At 39.7% G+C, this 25,845-nt stretch overlaps 1 protein-coding gene across 8 annotated transcripts in view; it reads left to right on the top strand.

Annotated features, from left to right (window-relative positions):
- Positions 1-25,845, top strand: part of MCF2 (MCF.2 cell line derived transforming sequence) — a 125,404-nt gene that overhangs the window by 30,887 nt on the left and 68,672 nt on the right. For 5 of the 8 annotated variants that reach the window (XM_070784608.1, XM_070784606.1, XM_070784605.1 and 2 more), the window contains exons 2-4: positions 8,384-8,452; positions 13,182-13,296; positions 15,460-15,550. In XM_070784608.1, coding sequence (XP_070640709.1) covers positions 8,384-8,452; positions 13,182-13,296; positions 15,460-15,550 — 275 coding nt within the window. Of the gene's footprint in view, positions 1-8,383; positions 8,453-13,181; positions 13,297-15,459; positions 15,551-18,213; positions 18,845-25,845 lie in introns of those variants that run through there. The other 3 variants (XM_070784612.1, XM_070784611.1, XM_070784610.1) reach the window with 3 other exon arrangements.

Below are 25,845 nucleotides of genomic sequence, written 5' to 3'. Positions count from 1 at the left end.
TCCTTTTACGACTTTAATTAATTTGTTCTAAGGTGCTTAAGATTGGGTTTGGGGTAGAAGAATGAAAAAGAGTCAAATGTGAGATTTCAAAATGTTAACTTTTGAAAAAAAAATGGGCATCTTAGTACTCAGGCCAAGTTTTCTTTGGAGTTTATACTACAGGAGAGCGGGCCTTGGACTTCCCTTTCCCTTTTCCTTCCTGCACGTTTTGTTGCACACACGCTTATCAACAACCTGAGTCTTGGGGCATCTTGAGGTTATACCCAGACTTGGTAGTTGACTCGAGACTCTGCCAGTTTCTCCAGCCCCACCACTGTGTTGTAGGTGTTGCCTGCTTGGAAAATACCTTTGTGCTACGGCAGAGATCCTGGATCAGAGGCATTCCAGAAGCTTGCTCTCCACTGGAGGCTTGGAAAAGTTCTCCACTTTTTGTTTCCAGTCTTGCTGTCTGGCTTTAGTTAGATTATCCCATTCTCTGAACTCAACCCATATCAAGACATATACAGTCCATGATGCCTTCACCTACTCCTGTGTTGGTGCCTCATTTCTATGTCATTTTTTATTCCCCTGTCTGTGTATTTGAATCCCACCCAGTTTTCCAAGCTCAGCTCAGATGTCACCTCATCTATGAAATCCTCGTTTTTCTTTTTTTTTCTTCCTTTTTCTTAATCTCTCAATTTCAATGCAATAATTTCTCCCTTCCTTTACTCTATATTGTGTATTTCTATTATAGCACATACTGCACTACATATTATGGCCAGTTGTTTAGATGTTGTATCTTCTGTTAATTTTTAAGCTTGTGGTGAGACACTCTTTCATATTCCAGTGGGCCACAGCACCTAGCAGGAGGAACAAATAAAAACCCAGTAGATGTTTGGTGAGTTGAATAAAATAGATTGGAGAATGTTGTGAGCAGAGGGGTTTAGCAAGAATCTTGGTTTTCCTTCGTTAGTGCAGGATTATGTGAGTCTTTTATACTGTACCTTTATGGCAGAAATGGACTTCCCTGGCTCAGAGGTTAAAGCATCTGCCTACAATGCTGGAGACCCAGGTTCGATCCCTGGGTTGGGAAGATCCCCTGGAGAAGGAAATGGCAACCCACTCCAGTACTCTTGCCTGGAGAATCCCATGGACGGAGAAGCCTGGTAGGCTACAGTCTGTGGAGTCACAGAGAGTCGGACACGACTGAGTGACTTCACTTTCACTTTATGAAACAACAAAGTACTGCATAGTTTGTTCTACTGTAGTCTAATGGGAATTCATTTTGTGATGGTTTCAGAATTACCCTTTTATTTGTTCCACCTTTTAAAGCATAACACTTGTCAAGACAGCACTTGAATTTGTTGCATGTCAGAGTCATTACATTTACAGATGGTACAGTATATCTGATGTTCATATTGAAAGGAAAGAATTACACACATAGACTCCCATCTGCCTTGCAACAGGATTTAGGACTCAAAACAAAACCAAGTTTTATTTGAGTCGTGAAACCAGCAATAGTGAACCTTCAAAAAGAATTTCAGTCTGTAAGAATAATGGCATTTCTGGCAAAAGATTGTGTTATAAACATTCCTGATATGGTTTGGGATGAAACTCTTCCTGGAAGAAAATGTGAGGTTAATAAACCATATCTAGTTAGTAATTTGCATTAGAGCTGATTGTATTCTTCTGCCTGTCTGAAGGTTAGGGAACCAAATGGATGACACTGTGAAAACTTCTTCTGAATCTTCTACTAGGGTCTGAACAGTGCCTGTGCCTAGCAATTGTTCTGTGTGAATTTCTTAAATAAATAAGTGATGAATGGGAGCCTCTCGGAGCCTGTTACTTCATCTGTAAGGTGAGGGTTTTAATATCCATCTTGGAGGACTGTTGTAAGATCAGAGAAAATGCATACAAAGTACTTTATGCATACTTCGCAAGTACTGTGTATTAGTCCCTCAGTCGTGTTAGGCGCTTTGCGATCCTATTGACTGTAACCTGTCAGGCTTCCTCTGTCCATGTGGTTCCTGGTGTCTCAGATGATAAAGAATCTGCCTGTCAAGCAGGAGATGTGGGTTTGATCCCTGGATTGGGAAGATCCTCTGGAGAAGGAAATAGCAAGCCATTCCATTATTCTTGCCTGGGAAATCCCATGAAACCTAGCAAGTACTAGGTGCTCAGTAAGTAGCTACTTCTAATCATTCACAGCACTTTTTCCCTCTATTTTCATATTGGTGGTGGCAAAGAGATTATAACTTTCTGGTTGACATTTCCTTTATTTCCTTTTCTATTTTAATTTGTTTCCCATTTTAAAACATTTTTTATTGAAGTATATTTGCTTTACAATGTTGTGTTACTTTCTGCTATACAGCAAAGTGAATCAGCTCTCAGTCAGTTAGTTCAGTTGCTCAGTCATGTCCAACTCTTTGTGACCCCATGGACTGCAGCACTCCAGGCTTCCCTGTCCATCACCAACTCCCAGAGGTTGCTCAAACTTATGTCCATTGAGTTGGTGATGCCATCCAACCATCTCATCTTCTGTCGTCCCCTTCTCCTCCAGCCTTCAATCTTTCCCAGCATCAGGGTCTTTTCAAATGAGTTGGTTCTTCGCATCAGGTGGCCAAAGTATTGGAGTTTCAGCTTCAGTATCAGTCCTTCCAATGAATATTCATGACTGATTTCCTTTAGGATTCACTGGTTTGATCTACTTGCAGTCCAAGGTACTCTCAAGAGTCTTCTCCAGCACCACAATTCAAAAGCATCAATTCTTTGGCACTCAGCTTTCTTTATAGTCCAACTCTCACATCCATACATGACTACTAGACATATATGCCCTCTCTTTTGGATCTTATTTTTCAGAAAAGATGAAAGCAGAGGTATCTGCTGTTTTAAGCAGTTAATATTTGCCCTGGTTCTCTGGTGCTTGGACAGAATGGCATATTATGCAGCATGGTTCAGAACTCATATTCTTCTATGGGATAGGAACAGAACCCCCAGGGAAGGGATAAATGTACATGAGAGGATGTCACCAGGAAGTAAAGCTCAATGGCTGGAATTATTGCTGTTATACACCAGAATCTGGAGTAAAAACGCTTTCTATCAAATGAGAATGCTTGTAGATATCAAATAAACCATCATTTTTCCTGTAAGAGTCAATAATAAACTCAGTAGAATTTAAATGCCTTGGAATGGTGGCACACATTCAGTTCATGGAGGCATAGACTCTTGGAGAAGTATGACACGAAAGATCATTTACTCAAATCCACCTATATGCTCCACTGTTCTCTCTAGTCTCCTTTCTACAGAGTTGCTTGGCCCTTGTTTCAATGCTCTTAGTGATGGGAAAGGGCTTCTCTAGCTACCATGGCAGTCGTTTCGTCTATGGAGTGTTCTGACTTTTAAAACAAGTGCTTTACATGGAGTCGGTGTAGCTCTCTGTTGCTTTCTGTTTGTCTTCTCTTTTACTCTGAAGGGAAAAAACTAACCAACTAACCAATCAACCAACCAACTATCCAACCAACCAACGAAAGAAATACCTGAACGAATAGGTTTGGGAAACACTGCACACATAGCCCATACCCAAGGAGGAGTTGCATGCAGTGTGTTTGTGTTTCCTGGGGGATGTTGCAGTATGCTTAAACCCCAGTAGTTCACAACATTTTTTAATTGTAAATCTTTACTGTTACCCAGAACATCTGTCCACAGTTTAGAATAGAATCTGGCACTTAGTAAGTGCTCAAGAAATATTTGTTTTTAAAAAATAAATGGATGCAAAAGAAATCTTTAAAAACTATAAAGGGCACCCTGTATTAAGGTGACAAGTTTTTTTTTTTTTTTTTCTTTATGCAAGTGACACCACCAAAATGAATCAACTAATTGGATGGGTTTACCTTCCTCCTCTGCAAACCATCCTAAATATATTATTTATTTCCACACCTTTTAGGACTTCTAAAATTCTTCATATTTGAATTCTGAGCTTGTATTCTCATTTGCACAACTACCTTTTATATTATAAAAGAAATATTAGAGATTGAGTTTGCACTTGATAGCCAAGGCAATAAAAGCTTGCTCCTGTTGCTTCCTGATCAAATGTGTGGAATGAACGAGATGACAAGCACTCTCTTTGTCTTGTCTTCAATTTGTCCTTGATTGTGTTTGACTTTGCAATTACATGGTTCTTCAGCAGAGCTTTTCAAGGAAGACTGTTCCACGAGGGTGTTTTTGAGGGTGTTTGTCAAATTACCTATTGAGTTAAAGTTAAGTGAAGTCGCTCAGTCGTGTCCAACTCTTTGAGACCCCATGGACTATAGCCTATCAGGCTCCTCCATCCATGGAATTTTCCAGGCAAGAGTACTGGAGTGGGTTGCCATTTCCTTCTCTAGGGGATCTTCCCGACCCAGGGATTGAACCCAGGTCTCCTGCATTGCAGGCAGATGCTTTACTGTCTGAGCCACCAGGGAAGCCTGTTGAGTTAGTGCCCTTTTAAAAAAAGTTTTTTATTGGAGTGTAGTTGCTTTGCAGTGTTGTATTGGTTTCTACTATACAGCAAAGTGAATCAGCTATAAGTAAATATACATCCCCTCTTTTTTAGATTTCCTTCCCACTTAGGTCACTACAGAGCATTGAGTAGAGTTCCCTGAGCTATACAGTAGGTTCTCATTAGTTATCTTTTTTATACATGTGCTGCTATGCTAAGTAGCTTCGGTTGTGTCTGACTCTTTGCGACCCCATGGACTGTAGCCCTCCAGACTCCTCTGTCCTTGGGATTCTCCAGGCTCCTCTGTCCATGGGATTCTCCAGGCAAGAATACTGGAGTGGGTTGCCATGCCCTCCTCCAGGATTTTATACATAGTAGTGTATATATCGGAGAAGGCAATGGCACCCCACTCCAGTACTCTTGCCTGGAAAATCCCACAGATGGAGGAGCCTGGTGGGCTATAGTCTATGGGGTCGAGAAGAGTCAGACACGACTGAGTGACTTCACTTTCACTTTTCACTTTCATGCATTGGAGAAGGAAATGGCAACCCGCTCCAGTATTCTTGCCTAGAGAATCCCAGGGACGGGGGAGCCTGGTGGGCTGCCGTCTATGGGGTTGCTCAGAGTCGGACACGACTGAAGCGACTTAGCAGCAGCAGCAGCAGTGTATATATGTCAATCCCAATCTCCCAGGTTATCCTGTTAGTGCCTTTTTGTTTTGTTTTCCCAACCAGTCCTTTTGGGATTTCATAACTAGTCCAAAGTAAGGAGAATGCACGCCTTTCATTTTTGAGCAATTGAATTTTCCACATGGGGCAGCTCTGCAAGTTTTATATCAAATATAAATCTGGTCAACAAGGAACACGCTGTAATGTGGATCTGATCCAGCTTTAGTGACCTAGGCTTTTTATTTCTCATGCTCTGGAGTAAGAGTTTAAAGGGTCATCAAGAAGAACATCCTAAACCATCTGTTCTCATTTTTACATTTCTGAGGGAAATCTGTGTGGAAATTCAAGAGGTTAGATGCAAAGTTGGGTTTAACTCAGTGTCGGCTTTCTCTGAACTCTATTTCTTTGTTCTTACCAATAAGCCCACTGTGTCTTTTGTGGCTGCTCAGTGATAACCTCGTGGCTTCTCTTTCGTTTTCCTGCTATCTCCTCTCCCTTCACCCTGTTTTCAACCGAGAATGTGATCATTCCCTAAAATGTTGGGGTTGGCTAAAAAGTTTCTTTGGGTTTTTCTGTAAGATGCCATGGAAAAACCCAAACGAACTTTTTGACCAGCCCAATAGTACCATCTTCTCTTTTAACCATTTTTTTTTATTGAGGTGTAGTTGATTTATAATACAAGTTTCAGGTGAAAAATATAGTGATTCACAAATTTTAAAGGGTATACTGGGTATACTGCATTTAAAGTTATTATAAAATATTGGCTGCATTTCCTGTGCTAATTATTTATTATATACATACTGGTTTTTACCTCTTAATCCCCTCCCCCTCTGTTGCCCCTCCCTCTTCCTCCTCCCCACTGGTAACAACTAGTTTGTTCTCTATCCCTGTGAGTCTGTTTCTTTTAACTATTATTTTGTCCTTTTGTGTTAGTGTTGAAATGTGATTTTGTCGGCACAGTTGTGGAAGACATTTTATGATAGAAACATCAGGGTGTTTTCCTTCTGTCTATGGATTTTACCTGTTGTTGAATCTCAGGATGTCTGGGGCCTTGGAGTACTTGTTGTATTGCCTGTGGTGGGTAATGAGTGAGGGGTGGAGGTAACTTGCCCCAGACTCTAGAGCTGCTCAGTGCCCGAGCCAGCATCAGGTCCAATCCTCCCACTCCCAGCCCTCAGCCTTTTATTTTATGCCCTGATGCCTCTCTTACTACATGAATGGATTTTTTAAAAATGTAGAGTAAATAGACATAGTTTCTGTAACTATGCAACAGCCTGAATGATATGGGAGGAATCAGGTTGTAGATATTAGTGTTTCCAGATCTGCCACCTGACATCAAATTTATCCATTTATCTTGATAGTTATTTCTACTGATCAGAGCAGGGAGGAAATTGGGTCTTATTATGTAGGAATATTTTAATGCCTAATCAGTTCAGTTCAGTTCAGTCTCTCAGTCGTGTCCGACTCTTTGCAACCCCATGAATTGCTGCACGCCAGGCCTCCCTGTCCATTACCAACTCCCGGAGTTCACTCCAACTCACGTCCATCGAGTCGGTGGTGCCATCCAGCCACCTCATCCTTTGTCGTCCCCTTCTCCTCCTGTCCCCAATCCCTCCCAGCATCTGAGTCTTTTCCAATGAGTCAGTTCTCATCTAAATGATAGAACATTGCCACTTGTGCAGGCCTCTGAGAGCAGAGAAAGTTCTAGTCCTCTTGCACTATCTCCCATCTCATCCTTCATTGGAAGGACTGATGTTGAAGCTGAAGCTCCAATACTTTGGCCACCTGATGTGAAGAACTGACTCCTTGGAAAAGACCCTGATGCTGGGAAAGATTGAAGGCAGGAGGAGAAGGGGACAACAGAGGATGAGATGGTTGGATGGCATCACCGACTAGATGGACATGAGTTTGAGCAAGCTCTGGGAGTTGGTGATGGACAGGAAAGCCTGGCGTGCTGCAGTCCATGGGGTCACAAAGATTCAGACATGACTGAGCAACTGAACTGATCTTATGAAAATAAATTGGTCAATGCATTTCTTTATGTTTCAAATTTTGTATGTGTGTGTATGGCTCTGTAACAGAGCCCCTGTTCCATTTTCTAGTGTGGGTCATTTGAGAACTTGTGTGTGCAATGCCCTTGAGCAGGATGGGCCTGGATACAAGCCCTCCATATGCTATGATCTGAAGAGCACCAAGAAGGGGAATGTGTCATCAGCCTGACACCATCAGAGACCAGGTCTTTAAAGGCCCTCTGTATCAGTGAGCAAGGGGGAAAACATGGTTTCTCTGAGAAATGTGGAACCACAGGCATTAAAACCAACGATCCAGAATAGCTGAGTTTGATGGCCCGTTTTCTTTGAAAAAGTTATCCTGGCTCATGGACCAGAGGCAGGTAGTAGACTTTGATCTGGGGCCCCTGTGTAGTTCACTAGAATTGAACATTACAAATTAGCACTTAAGATCTGGGACAACTAAAATATATTGAAGATCACATGGATGTGTCCCACCTCTAATGGTCAAAGATGAGTTAATAGGCTGCTGTTCAAGAAACATTGACTCTTATGCCAGTTATTTTGCATTTGGTTCGCACAGCACCCTGTGAGGTATATATTATTATGGCCAGTTTACAGGTAAGGAAACTTGAGACTCTAAGAGGCTAAGTAACTTGTACATGTTTTTATAGCCAGTATATGCAGCAGGCTGGGGTTGGAATTCAGGTCTCTTGGACTCAAAAGCTGTATGTTTAACCACTGCTTTATACTCGATCTCTGACACTTTTCCTGACCTTTAAGATGGGAAAATAATAGCTTTCTCCAGGGTTTTTCAAGGATCCAATGAGATAAAGGACCCAAAAAATGCTTTGTAATCACTCATAAAGCTTTGCAGAGAGAAGGGTACTATCAGAAGAGGAAGACACTATGCTACAATGTCTCTTCATGACTCTCTACCCTTTAGATAAATCCGGATGTACTAGAGTTTGGACTTTTGCCCCTGGCTTTTTGGTCACTGAGAGTAGTTTATGTCCCAGGCTAGATTCTGAGAATGAGGATAACTGGTCTTATTTATACAATGACACTGTCCAGAGTGTGATTTCCTTCTTAGGTGGCTGAGAGGAGTAAAGATAAGGTCGGCCTTGCACCTGCGGAGGCAGATCTTCGGAACCCCCAGAGTTCTTTTCTGCATGCTAAGAAATACCCTGTGCGTTTCTGGCTGTTCTTTAATGTGACTATTGTTTCTCTCCCTTTCTCATTCTCAATAGAAGACGAAGTGCTTCTCTGTGTAAAGGACGTCAGCCACTTCTTAATGCAAGACATTGCCTTCCTGTCTGGTAAGCAGACATTTTCATATATTAAGATCAGACAAATGTTTGAATCCATTAGCAAAGTTAATTTGGTCCTTCTTATAGGTGGCTATATAATTTTTATATTTCAGTAAACTACATGTAGTTGCTAAAAAATTGGACATTTAGAGAATAACTAGAGGTTTTAAATATGTTTAGATATGTGATTAAAACCAGGCTTACCAGCCTTGTACACTGGACATTCGGAAACATCTTTAGCAATCCATGATGAGTGAAAGTGGGATCCATCTCCTAGGTGGGAGCAGGCTGAGTGAGAGGGCAGCCACAGACTTCTCTGAGGTTTTCGCTGCCACCATAGCTCTGATGACTTAAATGTTCATTAAAAATGCTGTGAGTCACCCTAATTAAGCAGTGTACACACTATAAAAATTTGACTTTTCAAAAATGTATATGCATTTGTATATTATTTCTAAAATTTGTGAATAATGTATTATGAAATACATCTAACATAAAATTTACCTTCTCAACTATTTTTAAGTGTATAGTTCATTGGTGTTAAATACATTCTCATTGTTATATAGCCATCCATCCACCATCCATTTCTAGAACTCTTCTTGTCTTGTAAAACTGAAACTCTCTGCTGCCGCTGCTGCTGCTAAGTTGCTTCAGTCCCGACTCTGTGCGACCCCGTAGACAGCAGCCCACCAGGCTCCCCCGTCCCTGGGGTTCTCCAGGCAAGAACACTGGATTGGGTTGCCATTTCCTTCTCCAATGCGTGAAAGTGAAAAGTGAAAGTGAAGTCGCTCAGTCGTGTCTGACTCTTTGCGACCCCATGGACTGCAGCCTACAAGGCTCCTCTGCCCATGGGATTTTCCAGGCAAGAGTACTGGAGTGGGTTGCCATTGCCTTCTCCATGAACTGGTTAAAAAATAACCCCTCATTCCCTCCTCCCTATAACACCTAGCAATTACCATTATATTGATACTTTCTGTATCTTCATATTTGACTATTTTTGGTGACTCATATGAGTGGACTCATGCTATATTTGTCTTTTTGTGACTAGCTTTTTTTATTTCGCATAATGTCCTCCAGGTCTTTCTATGTTGTAGCATATATCAGAATTTCCTTCCTTTTTTAAGGCTGAAGAATATGCCATTGTATGATGAGTTAATTTGTTTACCCATTCATCCATTGGTGGACATTTGGGTTGCTTGCACCTTTTGGCTCTTGTGAATAAAGCTGCTCAATAGCATTACATATTTTTAGAGATACAGCAATAGGAAACCATCCCTCTTGTTTTAATCTGGCCAGATATCTGGGGGAAACTTTGCTTAAAGACAAGCAAATTCCTTTCAGGTGTTAGAGTAACTTGAACTATGCCATTAAACATTATAGTTATTGTATTAAATGGATAAGAACAGTTTACAAGTATATGTGTTGTTTGTATGAAAATCCTTCTTAGGTGTTGAGAGTACAAGAGACAATCTTATTCCTTTTAAGTAGTTAAGTTATTTCTCCTAAAGTGATACCTACATGCTTGGTTTACCAAATGAGCATTTACTTTATAGATGATCCTAATTGGACACTTCAATCTGGCTTCTGCTTTAATGATTAGAATTAGCAGTAATTGTGAATTAGTGGTAACTTAATGAGGTTTTATGTTTTTATTTTATAAGTGGTATAAATGTGCGATAGGCTTTCACTATTGAGATTAAGGGATGTTACTACTGAGATTAAGGGATTTTACTGAAGCTCCTCAGTGTTTTTAAAATTATGTTCAAATAGAAACAGCCTTGGGACCTGTTTCCCGATCTAGATCACTCTCCATAATTTCCTTTCTTATCTGATCTTTGTAGTTTTCAAAATACATCTTGCCTATCATTTCTTTTGAAGAAAGGGTTCCCAATGTTAAAAATAACAAAAACCTTCCTATTTAGAATATCAATATCTCCTTTCTTTTCTCACATGTTTACTACCTAGTACATACAGCACTTGTGCTTCCCTGATGGGTCAGTGGTAAAGAACCTGCCTGCCAATGAAGGAGATGTGGGTTCGATCCCTGATCTGGGAAGACCCCCTGGAGGAGGAAATGGCAACCCACTCCAGTGTTCTTGCCCGGGAAGTCCCACGGACAGAGGAGCCTGGTGGGCTGTGGTCTATGGGGTCGCAAAGACTCAGACATGACTTAGCGACTAAACAACAACAGCAACACTCGTGGGTACTCAGTGGTGATAACAGTTTATTGATTAGTTGATGAGAATCTACCCTTATAAGAACCAACATTCTCTCCTTTGATAGGTATGACAGTGAAAGTGAAAGTGAAGTGGATCAGTCGTGTCTGACTCTTTTCAACCCCATAGACTGTAGCCTACCAGGCTCCTCTGTCCATGGGATTTTCCAGGCAATAGTACTGGAGTGGATTGCCATTTCCTTCTCCAGGGGATCTTTGCCTAAATACTGCCCGGCAAGTCTAACTTATATATATGTTGCATTATATGTTATATATTACTTATATTCCTAATTCTACACCATACCCTATCTATAGAGGCCCCTTGTTTCATGCTTGGCTAAATCTCTTGGTTCAGAGTTGTACAGTTTCTACTTTGAGTTCCTTTAAAATTCTTGGGTGGATGCCATCATTTTCCATGATTATCTTTCTTCATCTTGCTCTTTACGTCTAGAATGTTATAAAGATTTATCATCATTTGATTTATTATTTTGGTCTAGTTTGATTCATTACTTTGGCCTAGTCTGATTAAAAAAGTATTATGGGAATGGGGACCCTCCCTTAAGTTTCTGTTGAGAAAGATTAAGGCAAGGAATGAATTTGACCTTTTCCCAAGTGCTCTAGTGGAGAGTGTGTGTTCTGCTTTTGTTGGATAGAGTATTCTAGAAACATTACTTAAGTCACTGTCGTGAAATTGTTGTTCAGGTGTACTGTTTCCTAGTGAATTTCCCAGCTACTTCTTCTATCAGTAATGCAGAGGAGTGGTGAAACTAAAATTGTGAATTTGTTTATTTCTCCTTGGAGCTCTATCCATTTTGTTTCTTTTTTTAAAATATAAATTTATTTTAATTGGAGGCTAATTACTTTACAATATTGTATTTGTTTTGCCATACATCAACATGAATCCGCCACGGGTGTACATGTGTTCCCCATCCTGAACCCCCCTCCCACCTCCCTCCCCATACCATCCATCTTTCTTGTATTTTGAAGCTCTGTTATCAGATACATAAGCACTTAGGAATGTTATGTCCTCTTAATGAATTTACCACCGTTTGATTATCACATGATCTCCTAATTTTGACAAATCTATTTGGTCTGATATTAGACAGTCTCCTTTGAACTAATTAGCATGATATATCTTTTTTCATCTTTTTCCTTTTAATGCATTGTGCCTTTATATTTAAAGTCTGTTTCTCGTAGACAGTATATAGTTGGGTCTTGATTGTTTTATTCAATTAGACTATCTCTAACTTTTAATTGAAGTGTCAAAATCATTTACACTTCACATTTACAATCACATTATAATGTGATTATGCATATGGCTTGGTTTAAATCTATCATTTTACTATTTGTTTTCTATTTGTCCTGTTCTTTGTTTTTTCCTTCCATTTTTGCTTTCTTTTGGAATTAGTTGTTTTATCATTCTACTTTATCTCCTTTGCCTTTGTCATAGTTTTATTGCATATTGAATTTTTTTATATCTTATATCTCTATTCACTTAAATTCAGCCAAATAAGAATTACAACAAAATCTCTCAGAAATTTTCTTTTAGCAAGCCAGATTCAAAGGCCACCCTGCAACTTGCCGCCTAAAATAATCCTTCAACTTCCATTTAACACTAAATATGTATTGAGCACCTACTCTGTGCCCAGGTGTTAGGCTGACTATAGAGTGGGACCTTAGGCACATGGAATTTTCACCCCTGCACTTAAGTGGCTTTCATTCTCAATCCTCCAGGCTGTGTAGAGGACTGTAGAGTGGGATGAACACTGAATTTTATACTTTGTGGTCTTTCTTTCTTTGCATTAGTAAGATTCCTATACCATTGTCGCTATTATTCCTTATGTTGTTTCTTCCACCAATCTATTAGAACATTACTTATTACCTGTAGTTTGTATACTATATTCTTCCATGTTCACCATGACTCTAAGTGGTCAATTTTTTCAAGGTTTCCACTTGTTATCAAGCTGTCAGTGACTCACTTTGAATTTAAACTCATAGTATTGGTATAGAAACATTTATTTCCCAATACCCATGGTTGTCCAATATGAGGGAACAGTGATATTTTCAACTATGTTTATTACACACATTCCGTGACATTTTTTGCTCATTTTGCTCTTATTCCTTCCTCCTTCCCCTCTTCCTTTCTTTCTTCTGTCTTTCCCCCCTCTCTCTTTTTCTTTCTTTCTTCTTTTCAATTTCAAAACCACCCTGTTGCATTTTTAAAAGATGTTTTGGCCATGCCACATGGCACATGGGATATTAGTTCCCCGACCAGAGATTGAACTCTCACCCTCTGCGTCGGAAACGTGGAGTCTTAATCATTGGCCCCCGGGTAAGTGCCCCACCCTGCCACTTTTTGCACTTAAGCAGGAGCATGGTGCCATTTTGGTTTCTGTGGAGGTCATCATCCTTATAAAAGTTGCATTGGCCCCAACCTGTCTTCTTTATCACCTCTCTCAAATCTAAAATCTTCTTTTTTACATTGTTATGACATAAATGTTAATGTGGTTTTTTATACTGTTTTAGGTGGCCGGGGAAAGGATGATGCTTGGATCATTACGTTTCCAGAAAATTGTAATTTCAAATGCATACCAGAAGAAGTTATAGCAAAAGTACTGACTTACTTGACATCTGTTGCAAGGTACAGCATTTCATTACACTGTTTTCTTCAATTTGGTTTCTTTTTTGGATACCTATTTGAATGTAATAACAAGAAAATGATGTTTTAGTGTGGCTATTATTATTGTAAATGATTTGTAAGACTCACTTTCAAATAGATAAGAAATAACTTAGAAGCTGAAGCTGACTCAACTTAAATTGCTATAAAAATTATACTGAGGATCTATGAAAACAAAATTGGGGGCCAAGAAGTATTTGTCCCCATGCAGAAGAACATAGGTTGAAACTGATGATCATACTTTAAAGTCTAAAAGAAACTGTCACTAGCTAATAGCTGGACAGATATTCTTCATTTCTTCCAAGGATAAAATAAGAAGACAAAGTTAAATAGACTCAAAAGTGATATTGAAATGGATTAGGAGTAACTTCTTGATATTAGAAATCATTTGAGATGAGAATGCTTTAAGGGGAAAGTTTCCAAAGCTCCCTTAAAGATTTTATTTAGTTTGCAAACAAGTTTTTTAAAGGAAGTGTTTTCTGTTATTAATCCTGAAAACTAAGAAGGCATTAATCTAAAATGGTAATATTATGAAGAGTCTCATGAACAAAGTGGAGAAGGAAATGGCAACCCACTCTAGTACTCTTGCCTGGAAAATCCCATGGACAGAGGAGCCTGGTAGGATACAGTCCATGGGGTCGCAAAGAGTCGGACACGACTGAGTGACGTTACTTCACTCACTTCATACTTTATCATTGGAGAAGGAAATGGCAACCCGCTCCAGTATTCTTGCCTGGAGAATCCCATGGACAGAGGAGCCTGGCGGGCCATGGTCCACGCGGTCACAGAGAGTTGGACACGACTGATGTGACTAAGCATGCATGAACAAAAATCAAATCTCAGAAAACAAAATTTACACTGTACCTCTTAAAGCTTGAAAGTGGTCGCTTTAGGGCAAATAAAAGTTTTATTATCCATTACACTGCCTTCCCTCAAGGAACAGGTAAGAGATGTAACAGTGTTTTTCTGAATGAATTAATGGATCATTGACTTATGATGGATTGCCGTGAAGTTAAATCTGATGTCATGAAGGAGAGCTGTCTACAATGTTGACCCATGCCCCAAATCACAGTATTCCAAATCCATTTTAGTGGCATTTGCCTGTTTAAAAGATTGACGTAAGTGGCAAAAAGAAATTTTAAAATGTAGTAGAATATCAATATATCAATCATATCAATAACTTCAGATATGCAGATGACACCACCCTTATGGCAGAAAGTGAAGAGGAACTAAAAAGCCTCTTGATGAAAGTGAAAGAGGAGAGTGAAAAAGTTGGCTTAAAGCTCAACATTCAGAAAACGAAGATCATGGCATCTGGTCCCATCACTTCATGGGAAATAGATGGGGAAACAGTGGAAACAGTGTCAGACTTTATTTTTCTGGGCTTCAAAATCACTGCAGATGGTGATTGCAGCCATGAAATTAAAAGACACTTACTCCTTGGAAGGAAAGGTATGGCCAACCTAGATAGCATATTAAAAAGCAGAGATATTACTTTGCCAACAAAGGTCCTTCTAGTCAGGGCTATGGTTTTTCCAGTGGTTATGTATAGATGTGAGAGTTGGACTGTGAAGAAAGCTGAGCGCCATATAATTGATGCTTTTGAACTGTGTTGGAGAAGATTCTTGAGAGTCCTTGGACTGCAAGGAGATCCAACCAGTCCATCCTAAAGGAGATCAATCCTGGGTGTTCTTTGGAAGGACTGATGCTAAAGCTGAAACTCTAATACTTTGGCCACCTCATGCGAAGAGTTGACTCATTGGAAAAGATTCTGATGCTGGGAGGGATTGAGGGCAGGAGAAGAAGGGGATGACCGAGGATGAGATGGCTGGATGGCATCACCGACTTGATGGACATGAGTTTGAGTGAACTCCAGGAATTGGTGATGGACAGGGAGGCCTGGCATGCTCTAATTCATGGGGTCGCAAAGAATCGGACATGGCTGAGTGACTGAACTGAACTGGTCTGATGGAATTAAATTGATTTTCCATTGTAGCACACTGTGATAGCTTTCCAAATCTGTCTTCGGGCCAGATATCACATGTAAATGTAAATCAGAAGTAAGGACATATTTAGCAAAGTTGGATTACTATTAAGAAAAACATATTACTTCCTCTTATCTTCTAGGCAAAATGGATCTGACTCCCGATTTACCATTATTCTTGATCGAAGATTGGATACCTGGTCTTCTCTCAAAATGTCTCTCCAAAAAATCTCAGTAAGTACCAATTTATTCTATAATAACTTCTTATTTTTGTTTTGCATTTTACTTTCTGTTTGTGAGGGTACAGATTATTTTTATTCTGATGGAGGCTAAAAAAATAGATGGAACAGAGAGGTGGGAAACTAGAGAGAAGAATTGGTAAAGGAGATTGAGCTGAACAACTCTACTCAATAGAAAACCTTATAGGAAAGAATGAGTAGTTAATGGTTCAAGTTGAGTGAGAAGAGATTCATAGTCTCCTATGCCTTTCAAAGGAAGGCAGTTTTTTATGGGAACTTTTTATAAAACAGCAATAGCCTTGTTGTATACACATTGTATATTGAAAAGTATAAAGAAGGAGGTTTAAAACAATAGTTAATAATCTAACCATCCAGAAATAAGCATTTTTTAACATTTTGGTGCGTATCTTTCTAGATTTTTCTTTCCCCTGGGATAGAGAGGGTAGGGAGTCACCTGCAAAATGACATATCTCCCTGATAAGAGTCTAGTCCCTAGCTCCCCAAGACCCAGAGAGTCTCTAAAGGAGAAGTATGAGAGATGTGGTCTTGCCCACAGCTGAGATGATCTTTTTACATTATTAGGCTCATCTGGATATTGTCTGATAGTTCTTTCATAGAAAAGAGGGAGGTGAGGAACCCATAGGCTGTTCCTGAGCTGGTAAGAGTGGGGCTGTCTGTGGAAGTGCCATGTGGTCAACTTGCTCTATCAGACCAGAGAAGCTGGGAATCAATCCATGTTTTTCTTTGAGAGTTCAGTATCATCAACCAATGAAATTCTTCCTTCATCTCACAACCGACACGGAGGCCACACCCACCAGAGGCAGTTGGTTTAGTTGTGAAAGCAAGACAGAAATCTAAGTTGTTGGACTTCTGAACCAGTGTTCTTTTTTGTTCTACTAACTTGCTGACGAGTATAAGAAATACACTGACACTCACACGGTATCATGAATGAGATCATTATTGTTTTCATACCCATTATGAATTATTCCTCATCTTGGGCAAGTCAGTATGGTAGTTTTTCTGTTTATTTCTTAAAACAGAGGTGTTTAATCATAAGCAATGGAGAGAAGAATTAATACCAGATTCATGAAAATCACCAAAATAGTAAAACGTCGACTTTAATATAATATATTTTTGCTTTTTCAAACACTTTCACATTTATTAAGTAATGTTGATTCTCTTTGTTTCCTGATTAAGTCCTGTGGGTGGATGTCTTTATAAATTGTCCTATAGATGAGGGAATTATATTGATATGCGATATGCATTTTGGAAAGGTTATGTGATGAATCCAAGGTCAGATAGCTACGTAACCAAAAGAGTGGGAGCAAGAATTGAATTTTCATGAATTCCAGTTGGTGACCTTTCCACTTGCTGCTTCCTATCATTTTCCAAAGGACTTGTGGATAGACAAATACATTAATAATTTTTTTTAGAAAAAGGTAAAATTCCTTTGGAGAGAATACATCTGCCCTCTATGTACTGAAGACTCCTATCAGTGGGGCTGAATGATACTTATCCAGGTATTTATCATGCCCTGGCCTTTAGGATCAGTCCTTAGGCTTGTTGAACAAACTTTAGTTCATGATAAGAATCAAATATTTAACACTAAATATAGCACTTGTTATAATAAGGCATTTTTAAAATCCCCCAGCCCAGCTTTTTTTTTTTTTCTTTTTGGCCAAAACTACCAGTTTGATGAAATTAATTTTCATTGAGTGACTGGTTGGCATATGGCATCAGTTTTGGAATTGGGTCTTGATACTGCTTCGCTCGTGGCTCAGATGGTAAAGAATCTGCCTGCAATGCTGGAGACCTGGGTTCAATCCCTGGATTGGGAGGATCCCCTGGAGAAGGGAACGGCTACCCACTCCAGTATTCTTGCCTGGAGAATCCCCATGGACAGAGGAGCCTAGAGGGCTACAGTGCATAAGGTCACAAAGAGTCGGCCACGACTGAGTGACTAAGTACAGTACAGCACAGCACTACTGATTTGGGGTCAATAAAGGAATAATGACTTGTTTCTTGGGAGGTGAAGCTCCCCTTTCTGTTTCCTAGGGATGCTGTCTCAGTGGGGAATTGAGAAGTCTGCCCAGCAAAGAGCTCTGCATCCAAGGTCCCTTTATTTGCATAATTGCCAGGCAGGAGTGGGGGTGCAGGTGATGAGGACATCTGACTGGCTATAGATTAGTTTCAGCGTTGTTTTATTTAAATATTTTAAATGTTTCTGCTTATGGTATAGTTTCTATACCCATACTCAAAAGCACATCAATTATATCTCAACCATTAATAGCCCATTGGACACTGTTTGCAATAGAGGTAAATATCGAATACAAGCTAATTTCAAGAGTAAAAGTTGACATTCAGAAAGACTTTCTGGTGAAAACAGCCATTGTATAAATAGATCTAATTGTCTTCATATATTATTTTAAACTAGTGTCTGTGAAGTAATTATATAATTTGATTTGAAGACCTTAATTTCTAGATTTTTAAAGAAACTATGCAGTTAGGCTATACTTCATAATGATAGGAGACTATATATATATATATATATATATATATTTTTTTTTTTTTTTTTTTTTTAGTTACACGTTTTGGGGAAATGTTCCTTCGGGAAAGAATCCTACCCGTCTCAGAAAGTTTGCATGTTCTGTTCTTTTTAGATTATCATCAGGACAAAATCCCACAAACTATTAACCTTTCCCAGGCTTAAACCCAGAATAGAATTTAATAATAATAATAAAAAACAGAATTGAATTTCAAGTTACATAGCGGGGTAGGGCAAGAATAAAGATATCAGTTAATACTACCTTCACAAAGATTCTTAGCATTCCACCTTAAAAATCAAATTGCGCAGAGAAAGCCAGCCCCATCTAGCCCCTAGGAGGAGAGTTTTTTTTTTTTTTTCTTCCTCCACTCTTAGGAAAAGCCTGATCTTCCTGAGAAGTCCAGCACCAGCTAATCCATGAGGTTCAATCAGGCTAAGTAATTGGGGGAATGTGTGGACTCTGAATTACAATGAGCAGTAGGAAGGGATCTGTCAGCTGACTAATCAGAGACAGTGGGTTTTTTTTTTTTTTTTTTTGCAGCGCTGCCAGGGTGGTAATGGAAGCAGCCACAGTAGCTTTGTTTGATAGAGATTTTTGGCTGCCGCTTTTAAATACTACCTAAGACGCAGCTCATATTTCATCAATGTTGCATTGACAATTGGAAAAGAAGCCTGTTATTGTGTATAGGCGAGATGGCAGAAGCAACTCCCCCGAGAGGCAAGATGAGGTTCAGAAGGAATGCGGTAAGGGCTCTGCCTGCAGTCCTGGAAAGCCTGTTCCCAAGTTGAAGTGCAGGAATGCTGCAGCATGGTGCTATAGCACAAACTGCTGAATGGGGCTTTTCAGGACGGAGGGCGAAAATGGAGACTTGGATTTACGTGGATTTTATTGATGTGATTACTGTGATATGGACATAGGGCACTGTGATCTTAACAGTGATCACATAAATGTGATCAAATTTATGAGGAAGCATCCTTCGTCATAGTATTTATTTAAGAGTGTATGAACAATATTGACTCACTTGGCAGAGTAGCTTAAAGTCACTAGTTATCAATTAAATAATATTGAACAAAAGGATTCATCCTTCTTTTTACCATGGACAAGTAGATTATGGTATCATGGACAGATCTGCAGATGACTTTATCAGTGTTTAAAAAGGCTACGTGTTACTGGATAAGTGAAAAAATGTTAAGTGTGATGATTTGAATTCTTTCTGATTTCAGTTTTTCCTCAAATTAAAAAAAAATATTTCCCCAAATTCAAATGTTAAAGATGCAGAATTGTAGCCCGTTGACTACCTTTTTTTAAAGGAAAAAAAGAGTGACTCACTGTTATTTATAAGCTAGAATTTAGAAATCTCTTCTTTCAGATACATTTTCAATTTTTCCCATCATTGGTTCACTTATATACCAAATTCCCAGCAAATTTCAGAAGGGCTATTTAGATGTCGTTTGGAGAAATGTGAAATAACACTAGCTAATTTAATAATTAACTGGTCATCAGTCCAGTTTTCGGTGCTGCTCTTTTTCTTTCAAAACTTAAGATAATGTTATTGATGCTATGATTTAAAAGCTTGTTTAAATAATCAAGACAACACACACAAAAAATGTGAGAGTGACAATCAGTCATAGAACAGAATGACATTTGGAATCAAAAGTAAGATCAGGGAAATAAACCAGTAGGAATTTTATTCTTGTTGAATGTCAGTGAACATCCATGGGTGAGTAACTGGTTTATTTTCTAATAAAGCTCTTAGCACAAGATAGTATTTTTAAAATTACAGTTTAGGATATGAATCTTTTTATTTTGAAAAAATTGTATCTCCAGCTCTACACATGATTTTGTATTATGGGAATAATAACTTAAGATTTTTAAACAGAGAGTTTATGGTGCACAAGAGATACCTGTGTGCACCTCACACAATACAATATTGGGTGCAACTGACATTAGTACTTTTGTTATGAAAAGTAATTGACTTAAGTGTTAAGAAGATTCCTAATTCCTTTATATGCATAGATGTTTTCTCAGTTCTGAACTTCGTTTCCTATATATGCATGCATACATGCTCAGTCACTTTAGTCCTGTCCGACTGTTTGTGACCCCATGGATTGTAGCCTGCCAGGCTCCTCTGTCCATGGGGTTCTCTAGGCAGGAATACTGGAGTGAGTTACCATATCCTCTCTAGGGGATCTTCCCGACCCAGGGATTGAAGCTTCATCTCATATGTCTCCTGCATTGTCACACAGGCTCTTTACCACTAGTGCCACCTGGGAAGCCCTTTCTGTTTATACACATACCTTAATATACACAAAAATTAATGCAACACACAAGTACTTAATGAGTAGGTATATCTAGTATTGTGCTACAGACAATATGGGTTACACAGGTAAACATGGAATGGCTACAGAGCTGAAAGAGCTGTCAATCTAGTAGAGAAGGCGGAACATGTTCATAAATAACTATTAAATAACTATTATGAAAGAACTTCTAGCTGGTGGGGAAGGCCTCGCAAAGGAGATGACATTTGTTTCGACCTTAAGGAATAGCATGCTGCTGCTGCTGCTGTTGCTAAGTCGCTTCAGTTGTGTCCCACTCTGTGCGACCCCATAGACGGCAGCCCACCAGGCTCCCCCGTCCCTGGGATTCTCCAGGCAAGAATACTGGAGTGGGTTGCCATTTCCTTCTCCAGTGCATGAAAGTGAAAAGTGAAAGTGAAGTCGCTCAGTTGTGTCCGACTCTTAGCGACCCCATGGACTGCAGCCTACCAGCCTCCTCCGTCCATGGGATTTTCCAGGCAAGAATACTGGAGTGGGGTGCCATGGCCTTCTCCAAGGCATAGCATATGTGTCTGTTATCTTTCTTGGTGTCTTTCCTCTCTTTTTCTCTCAAATTAATTACTTGAAGTTGTTCGTAGGAACAGCTAGCTTGAAATGAAATTGATTGGATTAAGTCTAAAGCCTAGAACTATAGTGGAAGACAGATTTGTTCTGCTTGCATGGATACAACTTGACCAGAGTGAAAATTTGCAACTCAGCTGGTGACGCCATGGTTTGACTTGGAAGAATCTCTGGTGTTGGGCTGATTCTGGAGGCTACGATAGGTGGCACCTGGGAGGATGGTAAAGTGGCCTTAGAGACCACAGATAGGCTTCAGCTGGCTACTTGATGGCAATTGCAATGACTGTGAACAAGTGAGGGAGGTTGTTGAGAATGGATATGGGACAAGAAGGGTGAGCCACAAGGAAAGAGCATTGCTGGGGAGTATCCTACGCCTGAGGTCACTTGGCAAGGGATTTGGTGATCCGTGGAGTAACTCTTCCTTTCTGTACCCTTTCAGTGTGGGAAGAATGAGTACAGAAGTAGCTCACAGCATTGGAAACTCTTCTCTATAGCTTGAGGTCATAAGATTTTTCTCAGCATATTCTAAAGTGATAGTTCCCACCTTACTGAGGTCAATCACATGCTAGCAACTCAGTATTAATACTCTGTAATGATATGAAATTGTAATGGTTTTGTTCAGTAGGCTCCGTGATGCTAAATTGTTTCAAACATTTGTTTTGACTGTTAGTTTTTGTCCCATTTTGTAGGTGTCAAGGTCAAGTTATTCCTAAAGGTAAGGCAGCCAGTCTGAGCATGCAGTCAGAGTGTGCGTTGTGAAGGACGTGTCTGAAAAGGGTTAAGTGTCCTGAAAAGAGCTTGGCTTTAGGATTCAGATTGGCCTGTGTCCTCCTGCTCCTTAGCAGGTAGCTGTAGCAAGTAGTTAGTGTACCATGCTGTGCTTCAGTTTGCCCATCTGTGGAAAGGCCATAACACCTACTTCACTGCAATGTTACAAAGGCTACATAGGATAATATACATAACAAGCCTGGAGCATATGTCCTAGGCTTTCAGTAAAGGGTTCCTTTCTTATTGTGACCCCATTTCTTTGCCCTAAAGATGCTCTAGGAGTATAAATTGTTTTTATAGTAAAATAATCAAACTTTTATGTGGTATCAGCCACTTGTAAAAGTTTTTGAAGAAGTAGCTAGGATAACTGAAAAGGGGGCAGAGAGTGTGTGAATTGCCTGTTTTAGATTCTGCATAAAATAACATTAAACAAGGTTAGTTTCCAGGCTTCAGCAGTGAAATGTATCAAGTGATGCCCTCGGTCCTTGTTATTGCTGTGCTAACTGTCGTGAGGCCATATAGTCGGGTGATCTGAAGGCAGGCATGAGGAGAAGGGATTCAGTGTCTTCTCTGGGAGGAGAAGAGGAGAGAAAGCGAATTATCTGCCCCTGAATTTGAAGAACCAGTAGGAGCTGCTTGCCAGGGCTGGGGTGGGGCTGGGCTCAGAGATGGAGAAATGGCTCTGAGCCCTGTGAAGATGGGCAACATGTTCATTTTTACCAAGGCGCCTTTAAGCAGTCACATGTTGGAACTACAAAAAAGAAAAAAAAATCTCCTTCAACCAGTGCCTAAAACCAATGTCGTTTCCTCTCTCATGCTGCATGCTTTTTTTTCTGTAAAGAAAAAAGCAATCAAAGAAAACAAGGCTGACCCTTGCTCACATCCTTTTGCTTTTTTGACAAGCTCTCGAAACGATTTATAGTTTTAAAATCTAGGGTTTATTTGGGCGAAAATAGAAACTGTGCCTTTTCATGTTTATATAACCAACCAGATTAGAGGTCTGTAAGGCAGCATGCTAGAGAATGTAGAACATCATTTCCCCAAACCGAATGGGAAAGCTCAAAGGTCTGGAGCTGTATTTGCTGTAAGCTAGAATTTCTTGAAGAATTACTTAGCATCACAAAAACTTAGCATATTAGTTCCCAGTTGCTACTGTAACTAACTACAAACTCAGTAGCTCAAAATAACCCAAATGTATTACAGTTCTGGAGGTCAGAAGTCCAACTGAGTCTCACTGGGCTAAGACCAAGATATCAACCGGGCTTCTGAGGCTTTAGAGGATAATCAATTTTCTTGACATTCTAGTTTCTAGAAGCTGCCCACATTTCTTAGCTCATGGCCCTGTATCACTCTGACCTCTGCTTCTGTTGTTATATCTTCTCTGATTCTCGTGCCTCCCTCTGTTTAATAACTCTACTTGTGATTGCATTGTTCCCACCCAATAATCCAGGATTATTTCCCCATCAGAAGGTGAGGTGAGGTGTTAGTCGCTCAGTCATGTCCAACTCTTTGCGACTCCATGGACTGTAGCCCTCCAGGCTCCTCTGTCCATGGAGTTCTCCAGGCAGGAATACTGGAGTGGGTTGCCATGCCCTTCTCCAGGGGATCTTCCCAACACAGGGATCAAAACTGGGTCTCCTGCATTGCAGGTAGTTTCTTTACCACTTGAACTACCAGGGAAGCTCTGAAGATTCTTAACTTGATCACATTTACAGAGTCCCTTTTGCCTTGTAACATATTCACAGGTTCCAGGGATTAGGATGTAGACATCTTTGGGGAACCTTTATTCTGCCTACTACACTCAATTCCTCCAGTTGTGAAATGAGGGTAAAAACAGAATCTACTGCAGATAAAATACTTAGCATAATGTCAGAGTAATGTTCACAATGAGGAAAATTCTCATAGTAGTCACTCAATAAAAAGCAACACTCCAACCCATGGCCATCAAGCCAATCTCCTGTTCCTACCATAAGGTTTTGAGAGGCCCTGAAGACATAAAAATGTATGTACATGTGTGTATATATATATGTGTGTGTGTGTGTGTGTGTGTATGTTTGCTGGAGAGAAGCTATGAAAAGTCATTCATATGAAGTTGTGGATTTACTGCAATTAGTTTGGCAGTCACATATTTAAATCTGGGATAAGTGAGTGGGACTGGGATTAAAAAGTCAAGTGTATCTGATTCATACGTGGGATCTAATGGACATGAGGGATAGAAACAGTATACTTGGTGTGAACTGTATAATTTAGTTTTCTAAAAAATGTAACTCTGACAAATCAAATGAATTGTTTGAGTGCCACCCAGTTGTTTAGTAGTTTTGCCTACTAAATAATAGCTGTTGCCTACAAGTTATTTGTTCCTTCAAATGGCTTAGATTTGAGAGTAGCTATCAGTTTAATGGATCCGTGTATTCAAGGAAGATTTGCATGGTGGCTCAATAAAATTATCCTATAATGAACAACATTGCAAATGTGATTATACAGGCAATAAATGAAGTGTTCATCCTTGATAGTGCTTTTTCTTTAGAAATGCAAATTTGGTAGGCTTTTTGTGATAAGCAAATCACTGAACATTTTGAAGGAATTAAGGGAGGAGAAGGTATGATAAAATAATCAGGAAGTTTTACTTAAGAATGATCTGATTAGAATGTAGAAATATTTTTAGAAGCATTTTATTCAGCTTTGAATGTTTATAACTATTTTATCAAATAGACAGAATAACTGATTTAATAAAACAACCAACATGAAACCTCTGACTTAGGAGCAGCTGAACACCCCCAAACCCTGCCTGAACTCTCTTTCCCATGGATTCTGTGGACAGTGATTCTGCGTCTCTCTCTTTTCTGCTTTGTCCCCTATTGTGTCATCAGAGGCCTGACTACTGGGACAGCCTTGTTCTCCTAGGAGTGGCAGGGTAGAGACCAGGGCCTGACCTCGGGCAGAGAGTCACCACATGGTTTTCTCTATTCCTGTAGTATCCTCCCCTACCCCCACCCCCAGTTTTGGATGGGGGCGAGTATACCAGGCTTTAAGTTGGTCATCCCTGGGGTCGGTCGCACATCTAGAGATTTCTAATGCAATACCAGAAAATATGACATTAAGGAAAGTCAGAAAAAGACAATGAAGCCATATCAACCTAGAGTCCATGAAAGAATAAAAATAAGAGTACTTTAAGCGCTTTAAGTGTTGGCAAAAGTAGGATGCTTTCCATTTCATTTATTTATTTTTCATTGCACTGGGTCTTTATTGCTGCTTGGGCTACTCTCTAGTTGCAGTGAGTGAGGCCTACTCTTCACTGACGTGTGTGGGCTTCTCATTGCAGGGGCGTGTCTTGTTGCAGAGCACAGGTTCTAGGTGCTTCACAGCCGAGCACAGGCATGGGCTTCAGTAGTTGCAACACATGAGTTCAGTAGTTGTGCCTCCCGGGTTCTAGAGCAAAGGCTCAACAGTTGTGGCACACGACATGTGGGATCTTCCTGGACCAGGGATTGAATCCGTGTCTCCTGCATTGGCAGACAGATTCTTCACCACTGAGCCACTAGGATAGCCCCTTGATTCCATTTAAAAGTGAAAAAATAAGCTGAGTCAAGGCAGTTAAGTATAATACTAATACTGGTAATTTGCCCATGTGAAGAAGGAAAGACTTAACTCCTAAAATGAATTCTATTTCAGGGTAGAAGTAGAATTAGTGCTCTCAGTCTAGAAATAGGTCCAGAGTTCTCACAAGTCCCTGTCTGAGTTTCCCTTAAGCAAGCCTTTATCCATAGCCTGAAAAACCTTTTGTCTAAGTCTACTTGTGCATAAGTCCAAGAACCCTAAGTAAATTAAAAAAAAAAAAAACTATCTTATTAGTTTTTTCTAGGGTTGACAAAGTAGCTTTATATTTATTATTTCTTTTAATTTTTATAACAACTATGGGAGGTATTATACCATTCTTAGCATAAACTAAAGTATACATTTGTACATAATAGACAGTGAAGAACAGGGAAGCCTGGTGTGCTGCAGTCCATGAGGTCACAAAGGGTTAGACATGACTTAGCAACTGAAAAACAACATAATAGACAGTAGGATATACAGTA

Source organism: Bos indicus, chromosome X, assembly GCF_029378745.1.
Source record: "Bos indicus isolate NIAB-ARS_2022 breed Sahiwal x Tharparkar chromosome X, NIAB-ARS_B.indTharparkar_mat_pri_1.0, whole genome shotgun sequence".
Lineage (NCBI taxonomy): Eukaryota > Metazoa > Chordata > Mammalia > Artiodactyla > Bovidae > Bos > Bos indicus.
Note: the sequence above shows the minus strand (reverse complement) of the source record. Positions and strands in the feature narration are given on the sequence as shown.